The 18,362-nt window shown below is 59.4% G+C and overlaps 1 protein-coding gene across 1 annotated transcript in view; it reads left to right on the top strand.

Annotated features, from left to right (window-relative positions):
• Window positions 1-4,849: 4,849 nt before the first annotated feature.
• LOC144955660 (solute carrier family 15 member 2-like) overlaps window positions 4,850-18,362 on the top strand; it is a gene marked incomplete at its 3' end in the record, with an annotated part of 27,071 nt that continues 13,558 nt past the window's right edge. Inside the window, exons 1-6 of the mRNA XM_078885822.1 lie at window positions 4,850-4,880; window positions 5,409-5,449; window positions 6,006-6,093; window positions 15,141-15,282; window positions 15,450-15,605; window positions 16,681-16,780. Coding sequence (XP_078741948.1) covers window positions 4,850-4,880; window positions 5,409-5,449; window positions 6,006-6,093; window positions 15,141-15,282; window positions 15,450-15,605; window positions 16,681-16,780 — 558 coding nt within the window. The remainder of the gene's footprint in view (window positions 4,881-5,408; window positions 5,450-6,005; window positions 6,094-15,140; window positions 15,283-15,449; window positions 15,606-16,680; window positions 16,781-18,362) is intronic.

The following is an 18,362-nucleotide window of genomic DNA, read 5'->3' as shown; positions in this document are numbered from 1 at the left end:
AGTGTGGAGGTGAGGGGTGTGGAGGTGAGGAGTGTGGAGGTGAGGAGTGGGGTGGTGAGGAGTGTGGAGGTGAGGGGTGTGGAGGTGAGGAGTGTGGAGGTGAGGAGTGTGGAGGTGAGGAGTGTGGAGGTGAGGAGTGGGGTGGTGAGGAGTGTGGAGGTGAGGAGTGGGGTGGTGAGGAGTGGGGTGGTGAGGAGTGTGGAGGTGAGGAGTGGGGTGGTGAGGAGTGTGGAGGTGAGGAGTGTGGAGGTGAGGAGTGTGGAGGTGAGGAGTGGGGTGGTGAGGAGTGTGGAGGTGAGGAGTGGGGTGTTGAGGAGTGTGGAGGTGAGGGGTGTGGAGGTGAGGAGTGGGGTGGTGAGGAGTGTGGAGGTGAGGGGTGTGGAGGTGAGGGGTGTGGAGGTGAGGGATGTGGAGGTGAGGAGTGGGGTGGTGAGGAGTGTGGAGGTGAGGAGTGGGGTGGTGAGGAGTGTGGAGGTGAGGGGTGTGGAGGTGAGGAGTGTGGAGGTGAGGAGTGTGGAGGTGAGGAGTGGGGTGGTGAGGAGTGGGGAGGTGAGGTGTGTGGAGGTGAGGGGTGTGGAGGTGAGGAGTGGGGAGGTGACGAGTGTGGAGGTGAGGAGTGGGGTGGTGAGGAGTGTGGAGGTGAGGAGTGGGGTGGTGAGGAGTGTGGAGGTGAGGGGTGTGGAGGTGAGGAGTGTGGAGGTCAGGAGTGGGGTGGTGAGGAGTGCGGAGGTGAGGGGTGTGGAGGTGAGGAGTGTGGAGGTGAGGAGTGGGGTGGTGAGGAGTGTGGAGGTGAGGAGTGTGGAGGTGAGGAGTGTGGAGGTGAGGAGTGGGGTGGTGAGGAGTGTGGAGGTGAGGGGTGTGGAGGTGAGGAGTGGGGTGGTGAGTTGTGTGGAGGTGAGGGGTGTGGAGGTGAGGAGTGGTGTGGTGAGGAGGGTGGAGGTGAGGGGTGTGGAGGTGAGGAGTGTGGAGGTGAGGAGTGGGGTGGTGAGGAGTGTGGAGGTGAGGAGTGTGGAGGTGAGAAGTGGGGTGGTGAGGAGTGGGGTGGTGAGGGGTGTGGAGGTGAGGAGTGTGGAGGTGAGGAGTGGGGTGGTGAGGAGTGTGGAGGTGAGGAGTGTGGAGGTGAGGAGTGTGGAGGTGAGGAGTGTGGAGGTGAGGGGTGTGGAGGTGAGAAGTGTGGAGGTGAGGAGTGTGGAGGTGAGGGGTGTGGAGGTGAGGAGTGTGGAGGTGAGGGGTGTGGAGGTGAGAAGTGTGGAGGTGAGGAGTGTGGAGGTGAGGAGTGTGGAGGTGAGGGGTGTGGAGGTGAGGAGTGTGGAGGTGAGGAGTGTGGAGGTGAGGAGTGTGGAGGTGAGGAGTGTGGAGGTGAGGGGTGTGGAGGTGAGGAGTGGGGTGGTGAGGAGTGTGGAGGTGAGGGGTGTGGAGGTGAGGAGTGGGGTGGTGAGTTGTGTGGAGGTGAGGGGTGTGGAGGTGAGGAGTGGGGTGGTGAGGAGGGTGGAGGTGAGGGGTGTGGAGGTGAGGAGTGTGGAGGTGAGGAGTGGGGTGGTGAGGAGTGTGGAGGTGAGGAGTGTGGAGGTGAGAAGTGGGGTGGTGAGGGGTGTGGAGGTGAGGAGTGTGGAGGTGAGGAGTGGGGTGGTGAGGAGTGTGGAGGTGAGGAGTGTGGAGGTGAGGAGTGTGGAGGTGAGGAGTGTGGAGGTGAGGGGTGTGGAGGTGAGAAGTGTGGAGGTGAGGAGTGTGGAGGTGAGGGGTGTGGAGGTGAGGAGTGTGGAGGTGAGGGGTGTGGAGGTGAGAAGTGTGGAGGTGAGGAGTGTGGAGGTGAGGAGTGTGGAGGTGAGGGGTGTGGAGGTGAGGAGTGTGGAGGTGAGGAGTGTGGAGGTGAGGAGTGTGGAGGTGAGGAGTGTGGAGGTGAGGGGTGTGGAGGTGAGGAGTGGGGTGGTGAGGAGTGTGGAGGTGAGGGGTGTGGAGGTGAGAAGTGTGGAGGTGAGGAGTGTGGAGGTGAGGAGTGTGGAGGTGAGGGGTGGGGAGGTGAGGAGTGTGGAGGTGAGGGGTGTGGAGGTGAGGGGGTGTGGAGGTGAGGAGTGGGGAGGTGAGGAGTGTGGAGGTGAGGAGTGGGGAGGTGAGGAGTGGGGAGGTGAGGAGTGTGGAGGTGAGGAGTGTGGAGGTGAGGAGTGGGGAGGTGAGGAGTGTGGAGGTGAGGAGTGGGGAGGTGAGGAGTGTGGAGGTGAGGAGTGGGGTGGTGAGGGGTGTGGAGGTGAGGAGTGTGGAGGTGAGGAGTGTGGAGGTGAGGAGTGTGGAGGTGAGGAGTGGGGTGGTGAGGAGTGGGGTGGTGAGGAGTGTGGAGGTGAGGAGTGGGGAGGTGAGGGGTGTGGAGGTGAGGGGTGTGGAGGTGAGGGGTGTGGAGGTGAGGAGTGGGGAGGTGAGGAGTGTGGAGGTGAGGAGTGGGGAGGTGAGGAGTGGGGAGGTGAGGAGTGTGGAGGTGAGGAGTGTGGAGGTGAGGAGTGGGGAGGTGAGGAGTGGGGACGTGAGGAGTGTGGAGGTGAGGAGTGTGGAGGTGAGGAGTGGGGTGGTGAGGAGTGGGGTGGTGAGGGGTGTGGAGGTGAGGAGTGTGGAGGTGAGGAGTGGGGTGGTGAGGAGTGTGGAGGTGAGGAGTGTGGAGGTGAGGAGTGTGGAGGTGAGGAGTGTGGAGGTGAGGAGTGTGGAGGTGAGGAGTGGGGAGGTGAGGAGTGTGGAGGTGAGGAGTGTGGAGGTGAGGAGTGGGGTGGTGAGGAGTGGGGTGGTGAGGGGTGTGGAGGTGAGGAGTGTGGAGGTGAGGAGTGTGGAGGTGAGGAGTGGGGTGGTGAGGAGTGTGGAGGTGAGGAGTGTGGAGGTGAGGAGTGTGGAGGTGAGGAGTGGGGTGGTGAGGGGTGGGGAGGTGAGGAGTGTGGAGGTGAGGAGTGTGGAGGTGAGGGGTGTGGAGGTGAGGGGTGTGGAGGTGAGGAGTGTGGAGGTGAGGAGTGTGGAGGTGAGGAGTGTGGAGGTGAGGAGTGTGGAGGTGAGGAGTGTGGAGGTGAGGAGTGTGGAGGTGAGGAGTGTGGAGGTGAGGAGTGTGGAGGTGAGGAGTGTGGAGGTGAGGAGTGTGGAGGTGAGGGGTGTGGAGGTGAGGGGTGTGGAGGTGAGGGGTGGGGTGGTGAGGGGTGTGGAGGTGAGGAGTGTGGAGGTGAGGAGTGTGGAGGTGAGGAGTGTGGAGGTGAGGAGTGTGGAGGTGAGGAGTGTGGAGGTGAGGGGTGTGGAGGTGAGAAGTGTGGAGGTGAGGAGTGTGGAGGTGAGGAGTGTGGAGGTGAGGGGTGGGGAGGTGAGGAGTGTGGAGGTGAGGGGTGTGGAGGTGAGGGGTGTGGAGGTGAGGAGTGGGGAGGTGAGGAGTGTGGAGGTGAGGAGTGGGGAGGTGAGGAGTGGGGAGGTGAGGAGTGTGGAGGTGAGGAGTGGGGAGGTGAGGAGTGTGGAGGTGAGGAGTGGGGTGGTGAGGAGTGGGGTGGTGAGGGGTGTGGAGGTGAGGAGTGTGGAGGTGAGGAGTGTGGAGGTGAGGAGTGGGGTGGTGAGGAGTGGGGTGGTGAGGAGTGTGGAGGTGAGGAGTGGGGAGGTGAGGGGTGTGGAGGTGAGGGGTGTGGAGGTGAGGAGTGGGGAGGTGAGGAGTGGGGAGGTGAGGAGTGGGGAGGTGAGGAGTGGGGAGGTGAGGAGTGTGGAGGTGAGGAGTGTGGAGGTGAGGAGTGGGGAGGTGAGGAGTGGGGACGTGAGGAGTGTGGAGGTGAGGAGTGTGGAGGTGAGGAGTGGGGTGGTGAGGAGTGGGGTGGTGAGGGGTGTGGAGGTGAGGGGTGTGGAGGTGAGGAGTGGGGTGGTGAGGAGTGTGGAGGTGAGGAGTGTGGAGGTGAGGAGTGTGGAGGTGAGGAGTGTGGAGGTGAGGAGTGGGGAGGTGAGGAGTGTGGAGGTGAGGAGTGGGGAGGTGAGGAGTGTGGAGGTGAGGAGTGGGGTGGTGAGGAGTGGGGTGGTGAGGGGTGTGGAGGTGAGGAGTGTGGAGGTGAGGAGTGTGGAGGTGAGGAGTGGGGTGGTGAGGAGTGGGGTGGTGAGGAGTGTGGAGGTGAGGAGTGTGGAGGTGAGGAGTGTGGAGGTGAGGAGTGGGGTGGTGAGGGGTGGGGAGGTGAGGAGTGTGGAGGTGAGGAGTGTGGAGGTGAGGGGTGTGGAGGTGAGGGGTGTGGAGGTGAGGAGTGTGGAGGTGAGGAGTGTGGAGGTGAGGAGTGTGGAGGTGAGGAGTGTGGAGGTGAGGAGTGTGGAGGTGAGGAGTGTGGAGGTGAGGAGTGTGGAGGTGAGGAGTGTGGAGGTGAGGAGTGTGGAGGTGAGGAGTGTGGAGGTGAGGGGTGTGGAGGTGAGGGGTGTGGAGGTGAGGGGTGGGGTGGTGAGGGGTGTGGAGGTGAGGAGTGTGGAGGTGAGGAGTGTGGAGGTGAGGAGTGTGGAGGTGAGGAGTGTGGAGGTGAGGGGTGTGGAGGTGAGGAGTGTGGAGGTGAGGAGTGTGGAGGTGAGGAGTGTGGAGGTGAGGAGTGTGGAGGTGAGGAGTGTGGAGGTGAGGAGTGTGGAGGTGAGGAGTGTGGAGGTGAGGAGTGTTGAGGTGAGGAGTGGTCATGAAGTGCGTCTTCGTCTCCCGAGCGTCTTACAATCCGGCGATCCCGGCTGTGGGTGCAGGGAGGGGCGTTGTGAGGAGGGGAGGGAGGGGGGTGGAAGACGAAGGCTGCGCCAAGAGCCTTAATTAAACTTCTCCGTAATGAGGAGGCGAAGACAAAAGGGGGGGGGGGGTGGGGGGTCATACCCCCCCCCCCCCCTTGTCGACATGACCGTGAGCTGTGCGGAGAGGACGCCGAGTAGGTTTGACTCAAGTAGAACACCCCCCGGGTGGGTTCCACTTTCAGTGCCTCATCAGTTGGGCGTCAAGGTCCCAAATAAGAGAGACGAAAACGACTGACGGTGGACATGAGACTGTGCACACAATATGGACGTGCCTCATTGTCCCCGTGTCTCTGTGTCACCATGACCCCGTGTCTCCCTGACCCCGTGTTTCCCTGACCCCGTGTTTCCCTGACCCCGTGTCTCCATGACCCCGTGTCTCCCTGACCCCGTGTATTTATGACCCTGTGTCTCCCTGACCCCGTGTCCCCCTGATCCCGTGTCTCCATGACCCCGTGTCTCCATGACCCTGTGTCTCCATGACCCCGTGTATCCATGACCCCGTGTCTCCATGACCCCGTTTCTCCATGACCGCGTGTCTCCATGACCCTGTGTCTCCCTGACCCCGTGTATCCCTGACCCCGTGTCTCCATGACCCTGTGTCTCCATTACCCTGTCTCCCTGACCCCATGTCCCCCTGATCCCGTATCTCCGTGTCCCTGCAGGGATTGTACGGGAGGATGGGGGCGTTGCGCCAGCAGCAAAGGTAACGCCGCCTCCCCCTGTAGCCCCGCCCCTCCTCCCCCCTCCGCTCGAGCTCCCACCTCCTCGTGTGCCGTGCTGGCCGAAGTGCTCGCCAACAGCGATTGTGTGCGGAGTGGTCGCGGTTAACGCGCGTTGTGCTTCCGGCTCGCGGCCAACACCAGTGACGAGTATCTGAACCGGTGAAATGAGTACCTGTTGCGGCGTGTCAACATCGCCACTGGGGAGACAAAGGCGGCCAGGCGTGGTGCTGGCCACATCAAGCCCTCTCGCAACGTGCTGGCCAGCATCATCGCCCGATCAGCGCCCGATGTAATTACCAGCGAAACGTCGTACTACTCCGATTGTAAATGTTGTGGATTCACTCTTCAACACACCAGTGGGCTGAAGTCGTCACTATTTGGGATTTTGTTTACGTGACACATCCCTCACTGATTGGCCGTGTCGGGTGGTGGAGGGTTTTGATACATTTATACTTATGCGATCTAACCCCAAAACCTTGACTACGAGTGGTTATTGTTGTTGTTCATACGTGTGTGTACCTGCCCACGCTCACACAGATGTGCTGCGGTACGGGCTACCCGATCAGCATCGGATTCGTGGTGGTGAACGAGTTCTGCGAGAGGTTCTCCTACTATGGCATGCGCGGTGAGACCCGCCTGTCTGTGTTACACTCACCTGCCTGTCTGTGCTACACTCACCTGCCTGTCTGTGCTACACTCACCTGCCTGTCTGTGCTACACTCACCTGCCTGTCTGTGCTACACTCATCTGCCTGTCTGTGCTACACTCACCTGCCTGTCTGTGCTACACTCACCTGCCTGTCTGTGCTACACTCACCTGCCTGTCTGTGCTACACTCACCTGCCCGTCTGTGCTACACTCACCTGCCTGTCTGTGCTACACTCACCTGCCTGTCTGTGCTACACTCACCTGCCTGTCTGTGCTACACTCACCTGCCTGTCTGTGCTACACTCACCTGCCTGTCTGTGCTACACTCACCTGCCTGTTTGTGCTACACTCACCTGCCTGCCTGTGCTACACTCATCTGCCTGTCTGTGCTACACTCACCTGCCTGCATGTGCTACACTCACCTGCCTGTCTGTGCTACACTCACCTGCCTGTCTGTGCTACACTCACCTGCCTGCCTGTGCTACACTCACCTGCCTGTCTGTGCTACACTCACCTGCCTGCCTGTGCTACACTCACTTGCCTGCCTGTGCTACACTCACCTGCCTGCCTGTGCTACACTCACCTGCCTGTCTGTGCTAGAATCACCTGCCTGCCTGTGCTATACTCACCTGCCTGCCTGTGCTACACTCACCTGCCTGCCTGTGCTACACTCACTTGCCTGCCTGTGCTACCCTCACCTGCCTGCCTGTGCTACACTCACCTGCCTGTCTGTGCTAGAATCACCTGCCTGCCTGTGCTATACTCACCTGCCTGCCTGTGCTACACTCACCTGCCTGCCTGTGCTACACTCACCTGCCTGCCTGTGCTACACTCACCTGTCTGTCTGTGCTACACTCACCTGCCTGCCTGTGCTACACTCACCTGCCTGCCTGTGTTACACTCACCTGCCTGTCTGTGCTACACTCACCTGCCTGTCTGTGCTACACTCACCTGCCTGCCTGTGCTACACTCACCTGCCTGTCTGTGCTACACTCACCTGCCTGCCTGTGCTACACTCACTTGCCTGCCTGTGCTACACTCACCTGCCTGCCTGTGCTACACTCACCTGCCTGTCTGTGCTAGAATCACCTGCCTGCCTGTGCTATACTCACCTGCCTGCCTGTGCTACACTCACCTGCCTGCCTGTGCTACACTCACCTGCCTGCCTGTGCTACACTCACCTGTCTGTCTGTGCTACACTCACCTGCCTGCCTGTGCTACACTCACCTGCCTGCCTGTGTTACACTCACCTGCCTGCCTGTGCTACACTCACCTGCCTGTCTGTGCTACACTCACGTGCCTGCCTGTGCGACACTCACCTGCCTGTCTGTGCTACACTCACCTGACTGTCTGTGCTACACTCACCTGCCTGCCTGTGCTACACTCACCTGCCTGTCTGTGTTACACTCACCTGCCTGCCTGTGCTACACTCACCTGCTTGCCTGTGCTACACTCACTTGACTGTCTGTGCTACACTCACCTGCCTGTCTGTGCTACACTCACCTGCCTGTCTGTGTTACACTCACCTGCCTGCCTGTGCTACACTCACCTGCTTGCCTGTGCTACACTCACCTGCCTGCCTGTGCTACACTCACCTGCCTGCCTGTGCTACACTCACCTGCCTGTCTGTGCTATACTCACCTGCCTGCCTGTGCTACACTCACCTGCCTGCCTGTGCTACACTCACCTGCCTATCTGTGTTACACTAACCTGCCTGTCTGTGCTACACTCACCTGCCTGTCTGTGCTACACTCATCTGCTTGCCTGTGCTACACTCACCTGCCTGCCTGTGCTACACTCACCTGCCTGCCTGTGCTACACTCACCTGCCTGTCTGTGCTACACTCACCTGCCTGTCTGTGCTACACTCACCTGCCTGTCTGTGCTACACTCACCTGCCTGCCTGTGCTACACTCACCTGCCTATCTGTGTTACACTCACCTGCCTGTCTGTGTTACACTCACCTACCTGCCTGTGCTACACTCACCTGCCTGCCTGTGCTACACTCACCTGCCTATCTGTGTTACACTAACCTGCCTGTCTGTGCTACACTCACCTGCCTGCCTGTGCTACACTCACCTGCCTGCCTGTGCTACACTCACCTGCCTGCCTGTGCTACACTCACCTGCCTGTCTGTGCTACAATCACCTGCCTGTCTGTGCTACACTCACCTGCCTGTCTGTGCTACACTCACCTGCCTGTCTGTGCTACACTCACCTGCCTGCCTGTGCTACACTCACCTGCCTGCATGTGCTACACTCACCTGCCTGTCTGTGCTACACTCACCTGCCTGTCTGTGCTACACTCACCTGCCTGTCTGTGCTACACTCACCTGCCTGTCTGTGCTACACTCATCTGCCTGTCTGTGCTACACTCACCTGCCTGCCTGTGCTACACTCACCTGCCTGTCTGTGCTACACTCACCTGCCTGTCTGTGCTACACTCACCTGCCCGTCTGTGCTACACTCACCTGCCTGTCTGTGCTACACTCACCTGCCTGTCTGTGCTACACTCACCTGCCTGTCTGTGCTACACTCACCTGCCTGTCTGTGCTACACTCACCTGCCTGTCTGTGCTACACTCACCTGCCTGTTTGTGCTACACTCACCTGCCTGCCTGTGCTACACTCATCTGCCTGTCTGTGCTACACTCACCTGCCTGCATGTGCTACACTCACCTGCCTGTCTGTGCTACACTCACCTGCCTGTCTGTGCTACACTCACCTGCCTGCCTGTGCTACACTCACCTGCCTGTCTGTGCTACACTCACCTGCCTGCCTGTGCTACACTCACTTGCCTGCCTGTGCTACACTCACCTGCCTGCCTGTGCTACACTCACCTGCCTGTCTGTGCTAGAATCACCTGCCTGCCTGTGCTATACTCACCTGCCTGCCTGTGCTACACTCACCTGCCTGCCTGTGCTACACTCACTTGCCTGCCTGTGCTACCCTCACCTGCCTGCCTGTGCTACACTCACCTGCCTGTCTGTGCTAGAATCACCTGCCTGCCTGTGCTATACTCACCTGCCTGCCTGTGCTACACTCACCTGCCTGCCTGTGCTACACTCACCTGCCTGCCTGTGCTACACTCACCTGTCTGTCTGTGCTACACTCACCTGCCTGCCTGTGCTACACTCACCTGCCTGCCTGTGTTACACTCACCTGCCTGTCTGTGCTACACTCACCTGCCTGTCTGTGCTACACTCACCTGCCTGCCTGTGCTACACTCACCTGCCTGTCTGTGCTACACTCACCTGCCTGCCTGTGCTACACTCACTTGCCTGCCTGTGCTACACTCACCTGCCTGCCTGTGCTACACTCACCTGCCTGTCTGTGCTAGAATCACCTGCCTGCCTGTGCTATACTCACCTGCCTGCCTGTGCTACACTCACCTGCCTGTCTGTGCTACACTCACCTGCCTGCCTGTGCTACACTCACCTGTCTGTCTGTGCTACACTCACCTGCCTGCCTGTGCTACACTCACCTGCCTGCCTGTGTTACACTCACCTGCCTGCCTGTGCTACACTCACCTGCCTGTCTGTGCTACACTCACGTGCCTGCCTGTGCGACACTCACCTGCCTGTCTGTGCTACACTCACCTGACTGTCTGTGCTACACTCACCTGCCTGCCTGTGCTACACTCACCTGCCTGTCTGTGTTACACTCACCTGCCTGCCTGTGCTACACTCACCTGCTTGCCTGTGCTACACTCACTTGACTGTCTGTGCTACACTCACCTGCCTGTCTGTGCTACACTCACCTGCCTGTCTGTGTTACACTCACCTGCCTGCCTGTGCTACACTCACCTGCTTGCCTGTGCTACACTCACCTGCCTGCCTGTGCTACACTCACCTGCCTGCCTGTGCTACACTCACCTGCCTGTCTGTGCTATACTCACCTGCCTGCCTGTGCTACACTCACCTGCCTGCCTGTGCTACACTCACCTGCCTATCTGTGTTACACTAACCTGCCTGTCTGTGCTACACTCACCTGCCTGTCTGTGCTACACTCATCTGCTTGCCTGTGCTACACTCACCTGCCTGCCTGTGCTACACTCACCTGCCTGCCTGTGCTACACTCACCTGCCTGTCTGTGCTACACTCACCTGCCTGTCTGTGCTACACTCACCTGCCTGTCTGTGCTACACTCACCTGCCTGCCTGTGCTACACTCACCTGCCTATCTGTGTTACACTCACCTGCCTGTCTGTGTTACACTCACCTACCTGCCTGTGCTACACTCACCTGCCTGCCTGTGCTACACTCACCTGCCTATCTGTGTTACACTAACCTGCCTGTCTGTGCTACACTCACCTGCCTGCCTGTGCTACACTCACCTGCCTGCCTGTGCTACACTCACCTGCCTGCCTGTGCTACACTCACCTGCCTGTCTGTGCTACAATCACCTGCCTGTCTGTGCTACACTCACCTGCCTGTCTGTGCTACACTCACCTGCCTGTCTGTGCTACACTCACCTGCCTGCCTGTGCTACACTCACCTGCCTGCATGTGCTACACTCACCTGCCTGTCTGTGCTACACTCACCTGCCTGTCTGTGCTACACTCACCTGCCTGTCTGTGCTACACTCACCTGCCTGTCTGTGCTACACTCATCTGCCTGTCTGTGCTACACTCACCTGCCTGCCTGTGCTACACTCACCTGCCTGTCTGTGCTACACTCACCTGCCTGTCTGTGCTACACTCACCTGCCTGCCTGTGCTACACTCACCTGCCTGCCTCTGCTACACTCACCTGCCTGTCTGTGCTACACTCACCTGCCTGTCTGTGCTACACTCACCTGCCTGTCTGTGCTACACTCACCTGCCTGTCTGTGCTACACTCACCTGCCTGCCTGTGCTACACTCACCTGCCTGCCTGTGCTACACTCACCTGCCTGCCTGTGCTACACTCACCTGCCTGCCTGTGCTACAATTACCTGCCTGCCTGTGTTACACTCACCTGCCTGCCTGTGCTACACTCACGTGCCTGTCTGTGCTACACTCACCTGCCTGTCTGTGCTACACTCACCTGCCTGCCTGTGCTACACTCACCTGCCTGCCTGTGTTACATTCACCTGCCTGTCTGTGCTACACTCACCTGCCTGCCTGTGCTACACTCACCTGCCTGCCTGTGCTACACTCACCTGCCTGTCTGTGCTACACTCACCTGCCTGCCTGTGCTACACTCACCTGCCTGTCTGTGCTACACTCACCTGCCTGCCTGTGCTACACTCACCTGCCTGCCTGTGCTACACTCACCTGCCTGTCTGTGCTACACTCACCTGCCTGCCTGTGCTACACTCACCTGCCTGTCTGTGCTACACTCACCTGCCTGTCTGTGTTACACTCACCTGCCTGTCTGTGTTACACTCACCTGCCTGTCTGTGCTACACTCACCTGCCTGTCTGTGCTACACTCAACTGCCTGTCTGTGTTACACTCACCTGCCTGTCTGTGCTACACTCACCTGCCTGTCTGTGCTACACTCACCTGCCTGTCTGTGCTACACTCACCTGCCTGCCTGTGCTACACTCACCTGACTGTTTGTGCTACACTCACCTGCCTGTCTGTGCTACACTCACCTGCCTGTCTGTGCTACTCTCACCTGCCTGCCTGTGCGACACTCACCTGCCTGTCTGTGCTACAATCACCTGACTGTCTGTGCTACACTCACCTGCCTGTCTGTGCTACACTCACCTGCCTGCCTGTGCGACACTCACCTGCCTGTCTGTGCTATACTCACCTGCCTGCCTGTGCTACACTCACCTGCCTGCCTGTGCTACACTCACCTGCCTGCCTGTGCTACACTCACCTGTCTGTCTGTGCTACACTCACCTGCCTGCCTGTGCTACACTCACCTGCCTGCCTGTGTTACACTCACCTGCCTGCCTGTGCTACACTCACCTGCCTGTCTGTGCTACACTCACGTGCCTGCCTGTGCGACACTCACCTGCCTGTCTGTGCTACACTCACCTGACTGTCTGTGCTACACTCACCTGCCTGCCTGTGCTACACTCACCTGCCTGTCTGTGTTACACTCACCTGCCTGCCTGTGCTACACTCACCTGCTTGCCTGTGCTACACTCACTTGACTGTCTGTGCTACACTCACCTGCCTGTCTGTGCTACACTCACCTGCCTGTCTGTGCTACACTCACCTGCCTGTCTGTGCTACACTCACCTGCCTGCCTGTGCTACACTCACCTGCCTGCCTGTGCTACACTCACCTGCCTGCCTGTGCTACACTCACCTGCCTGCCTGTGCTACAATTACCTGCCTGCCTGTGTTACACTCACCTGCCTGCCTGTGCTACACTCACGTGCCTGTCTGTGCTACACTCACCTGCCTGTCTGTGCTACACTCACCTGCCTGCCTGTGCTACACTCACCTGCCTGCCTGTGTTACATTCACCTGCCTGTCTGTGCTACACTCACCTGCCTGCCTGTGCTACACTCACCTGCCTGCCTGTGCTACACTCACCTGCCTGTCTGTGCTACACTCACCTGCCTGCCTGTGCTACACTCACCTGCCTGTCTGTGCTACACTCACCTGCCTGCCTGTGCTACACTCACCTGCCTGCCTGTGCTACACTCACCTGCCTGTCTGTGCTACACTCACCTGCCTGCCTGTGCTACACTCACCTGCCTGTCTGTGCTACACTCACCTGCCTGTCTGTGTTACACTCACCTGCCTGTCTGTGTTACACTCACCTGCCTGTCTGTGCTACACTCACCTGCCTGTCTGTGCTACACTCAACTGCCTGTCTGTGTTACACTCACCTGCCTGTCTGTGCTACACTCACCTGCCTGTCTGTGCTACACTCACCTGCCTGCCTGTGCTACACTCACCTGCCTGTCTGTGCTACACTCACCTGCCTACCTGTGTTACACTCACCTGCCTGCCTGTGCTACACTCACCTGCCTGCCTGTGCTACACTCACCTGCCTGCCTGTGCTACACTCACCTGCCTGCCTGTGCTACACTCACCTGCCTGTCTGTGCTACACTCACCTGCCTACCTGTGCTACACTCACATGCCTGTCTGTGTTACACTCACCTGCCTGCCTGTGCTACACTCACCTGCCTGTCTGTGCTACACTCACCTGCCTGTCTGTGCTACACTCACCTGCCTGCCTGTGCGACACTCACCTGCCTGTCTGTGCTACAATCACCTGACTGTCTGTGCTACACTCACCTGCCTGTCTGTGCTACACTCACCTGCCTGCCTGTGCTACACTCACCTGCCTGTCTGTGCTACACTCACATGCCTGTCTGTGTTACACTCACCTGCCTGCCTGTGCTACACTCACCTGCCTGTCTGTGCTACACTCACCTGCCTGTCTGTGCTACACTCACCTGCCTGCCTGTGCGACACTCACCTGCCTGTCTGTGCTACAATCACCTGACTGTCTGTGCTACACTCACCTGCCTGTCTGTGCTACACTCACCTGCCTGCCTGTGTTACACTCACCTGCCTGTCTGTGCTACACTCACCTGCCTGTCTGTGCTACACTCACCTGCCTGCCTGTGTTACACTCACCTGACTGTCTGTGCTACACTCACCTGCCTGCCTGTGCTACACTCACCTGCCTGTCTGTGCTACACTCACCTGCCTACCTGTGTTACACTCACCTGACTGTCTGTGCTACACTCACCTGCCTGCCTGTGTTACACTCACCTGCCTGCCTGTGCTACACTCACCTGCCTGTCTGTGCTACACTCACCTGCCTGGCTGTGCTACACTCACCTGCCTGCCTGTGTTACACTCACCTGACTGTCTGTGCTACACTCACCTGCCTGCCTGTGCTACACTCACCTGCCTGTCTGTGCTACACTCACCTGCCTACCTGTGTTACACTCACCTGACTGTCTGTGCTACACTCACCTGCCTGCCTGTGTTACACTCACCTGCCTGCCTGTGCTACACTCACCTGCCTGTCTGTGCTACACTCACCTGCCTGTCTGTGCTACACTCACCTGCCTGCCTGTGTTACACTCACCTGACTGTCTGTGCTACACTCACCTGCCTGTCTGTGCTACACTCACCTGCCTGCCTGTGTTACACTCACCTGCCTACCTGTGTTACACTCACCTGCCTGCTTGTGTTACACTCACCTGACTGTCTGTGCTACACTCACCTGCCTGCCTGTGCTACACTCACCTGCCTGCCTGTGTTACACTCACCTGTCTGTGCTACACTCACCTGACAGCGTGTGCTACACTCACCTGCCTGTCTGTGCTACACTCACCTGCCTGTCTGTGTTACACTCACCTGCCTGTCTGTGTTACACTCACCTGCCTGTCTGTGCTACACTCACCTGCCTGCCTGTGTTACACTCACCTGTCTGTGCTACACTCACCTGCCTGTCTGTGCTACACTCACTTGCCTGTCTGTGTTACACTCACCTGCCTGTCTGTGCTACACTCACCTGCCTGCCTGTGTTACACTCACCTGTCTGTGCTACACTCACCTGCCTGTCTGTGCCACACTCACCTGCCTGTCTGTGCTACACTCACCTGCCTGCCTGTGTTGCACCCACCTGTCTGTGTGAGCCGCACTCACCTGCCCATAGGTGCCACACCCACCTGTCTGTGTGAGCCGCACTCACCTGCCCATAGGTGCCACACCCACCTGTCTGTGTGAGCCGTGCTTGCCTGCCCATAGGTGCCACACCCACCTGTCTGTGTGAGCCGCACTCACCTGCCCATAGGTGCCACACCCACCTGTCTGTGTGAGCCGCACTCACCTGCCCATAGGTGCCACACCCACCTGTCTGTGTGAGCCGTGCTTGCCTGCCCATAGGTGCCACACCCACCTGTCTGTGTGAGCCGCACTCACCTGCCCATAGGTGCCACACCCACCTGTCTGTGTGAGCCGCACTCACCTGCCCATAGGTGCTACACCCACCTGTCTGTGTGAGCCGCACTCACCTGCCCATAGGTGCCACACCCACCTGTCTGTGTGAGCCGTGCTTGCCTGCCGTGCGAGATGCGCGTCTCACGTGGCCGTGCGGCGCGTCGTGGTGCTGTGTGTAGCTGTGCTCGTCATCTACTTCAACTACTTCCTGCTGTGGAGCGAGAACACCTCGACTGCGGCCTACCACGCCTTCATCAGCCTGTGCTACTTCACGCCCATCATCGGCGCCATCATCGCCGACTCCTGGCTCGGAAAGTTCAAGTGCGTGGCACTCCCCAAACGCACCTCTCACCCTCAACCCACGGATCACTCCTCGCCCCTCTCCCCACATCGCTCCTCTCCCCAGATCGCTTCTCGCCCGGCGTGTCCCAACACCTTGTCTATTGCGTGTGCTCCCCACCCCCCCCCGACCACGCCGTGCCCCCCAGGACCATCATCTACCTGTCCATCGTGTATGCGGCGGGGCAGATCGTGACGTCCGTGAGCGCCATCCCCACGCTCAGCGGCCCCATCAATGCCAGCGCCGACTCCGGGGAGGGGGACGCAGCGGACAAGATGGCGGTCAATGACCCCACGGTCCACGTGTGAGCCACTCTAACACACACTCACCACCAGGGCCCCCCCCCAACACACACTCACCACCAGGGCCCCCCCTAACACACACTCACCACCAGGGCCCCCCCCCCAACACACACTCACCACCAGGGCCCCCCCTAACACACACTCACCACCAGCCCCCCCCTAACTCACACTCACCACCAGGCCCCCCCCCAACACACACTCACCACCAGGACCCCCCCCAACACACACTCACCACCAGGGCCCCCCCTAACACACACTCACCACCAGGGCCCCCCCTAACTCACACTCACCACCAGGCCCCCCCCCAACACACACTCACCACCAGGACCCCCCCTAACACACACTCACCACCAGGGCCCCCCCCTAACTCACACTCACCACCAGGACCCCCCCCAACACACACTCACCACCAGGGCCCCCCCTAACACACACTCACCACCAGGGCCCCCCCTAACTCACACTCACCACCAGGACCCCCCCCAACACACACTCACCACCAGGGCCCCCCCTAACACACACTCACCACCAGGGCCCCCCCTAACTCACACTCACCACCAGGACCCCCCCCCAACACATACTCACCACCAGGACCCCCCCAACACACACTCACCACCAGGGCCCCCCCTAACTCACACTCACCACCAGGCCCCCCCCCCAACACACACTCACCACCAGGACCCCCCCTAACACACACTCACCACCAGACCCCCCCCCCAACACACACTCACCACCAGGACCCCCCCCAACACACACTCACCACCAGGGCCCCCCCCCAACACACACCACTCACCACCAGGGCCCCCCCCCAACACACACTCACCACCAGGGCCCCCCCAACACACACTCACCACCAGGGCCCCCCCTAACTCACACTCCCCACCAGCCCCCCCCTAACACACACTCACCACCAGGACCCCCCTAACTCACACTCACCACCAGCCCCCCCCAACACACACGCACCACCAGTGCCCCTCCCCTAACTCACACTCACCACCATTGCCCCCCCCCCCCAACACACTCACCACCAGGGTTGTGCTGGTGAAATGGTCATGGGTGGCGCTGTGGTTGTGTTGGCAGTGCCCTCACCATCCTGGGCCTGGTCCTCATCGCGCTGGGCACGGGGGGGATCAAGCCGTGCGTCGCCGCCTTCGGAGGAGACCAGTTCGAGGAGGAGCAGGTGGGGGTCACCACGGCCACCCTCACCACCCATTATCCCCCACCCCTTCCTCCCTCCTCTCCCTCCCCTCCCCCCTGCGGCACACAGTGACCCACTCTTGCGTACGAGGTCACGGGATTCTTTTAACGTCCCCCGCGAAGCAGGTGGCTCGTAGTGTTTATTATTTATTATGGTTATCACGACCGCAGTATTTACCAGGGCGGCCGGTAACACGAACCTTTTGCAATGGGCGGTGATCGCGCTGCCACCGCGGGGCCGCTCTGTGAGCGTGGGGAGCGGTGGCCCAGTGGTCGGCGCTCCGCGCTTCCGATCGGCGGCCCAAGTTCGATCCCACGCTTGTGGCCAACATCGGTGATACGTCTAAACAGGTCCCGGGCCTCCTCTAGGTCGACTCGGCATTACATTATTATCCAGCTGTGGTGTGTAGTAAACATCGCCACTGGGGAGACAAAGACGGCCGGCCGTGGTGCTGGCCCACCCAACTCCATAGTGTGCCGTGCCGGCCTTGATAGGTGCCGCTCGCTAACAGCACTAGCTGCAACGGCCTCTAAAGGCTACATGGGGGATCTTTGTCTTTGGTATGTGTGTGTGTGTATGTGCGTATGTGTGTGTATGTGGTTCTGGCAAAAACAACCCCCTACCTCCTCGTGGTGCCGGGCGGGCAACGTTGTGGACAGTGCTGTGAGGGGGAGGGCTAATTCCGATTAGCCTTTCCCCTCAGGGCGTTTGTAACCACCACAGCAGCTAAATGGGGGCTCTGGACGGGTATGAGGGGCTGGTAACCCCCCCACCTTCAATAAATTACCACAAAACCATGTAAAAAATATCTAATTAATAAGCTTGTGCCGAAGGCCCCAGGGGGACAGGCGTCTAAGACATCTCCTGGCCAAACCCCATTTGGCAGAGCCAGGAAAGTGAATCTTTACCCTCAAGGCTCATCCAAAAACAACAAAAAGCCACTATGGATGGCCACGTGGAATGTTCGAAAGCTCACTGTGGAGGAGAGGCTGTCACTCCTCTGTCGGGAGCTGGAACGGTACTGCCTGGATCTTTGTGGTATCCAGGAGGTCTGGTGGACCGGCTCTGGCTCCTGCCACCATGAGCGGTGGACAGTCCTCTACTCGGGGCAGGAGACTACCAAACAACAGGGAGTGGCTCTTCTCCTGAACAAAAGAATGAAGGGGGCATGGGAGTGTGGCAGTGAAGTGTGGGAAGCTGCAAGCCCCAGGCTACTTTGGGCTCACCTTCCCATCAACCGGAGGTGAGGAGTGGTGGTTGTGGTTACTTATGCCCCAACCAAAGATGAACATCCGTGGATGGATGCAGGCAAGGCCGATGAGTCAGATGCCTTCTATGACCTCCTGTGACAGGTGCTATCTAAAGTGGCCCCTTGGGATAGAGTCATCTTGTTGGGTGACTTCAATGCCTGTGTTTGTCATGATGCTGGCACCTGGTCTGGAGTGATTGGAAGGCATGGGCCAGATCAGCTCAATAACAACGGTAGGAGGCTGCTAGAATTTCGTGCAGCCCATGGGCTTGTAAATACCAACACGCTGTTCCGGCATTGGCGCATCCACACAAC

The sequence above is a fragment of the Lampetra fluviatilis genome, unplaced genomic scaffold (assembly GCF_964198595.1).
Source record: "Lampetra fluviatilis unplaced genomic scaffold, kcLamFluv1.1 SCAFFOLD_777, whole genome shotgun sequence".
Taxonomy (NCBI): domain Eukaryota; kingdom Metazoa; phylum Chordata; class Hyperoartia; order Petromyzontiformes; family Petromyzontidae; genus Lampetra; species Lampetra fluviatilis.
Note: the sequence above shows the minus strand (reverse complement) of the source record. Positions and strands in the feature narration are given on the sequence as shown.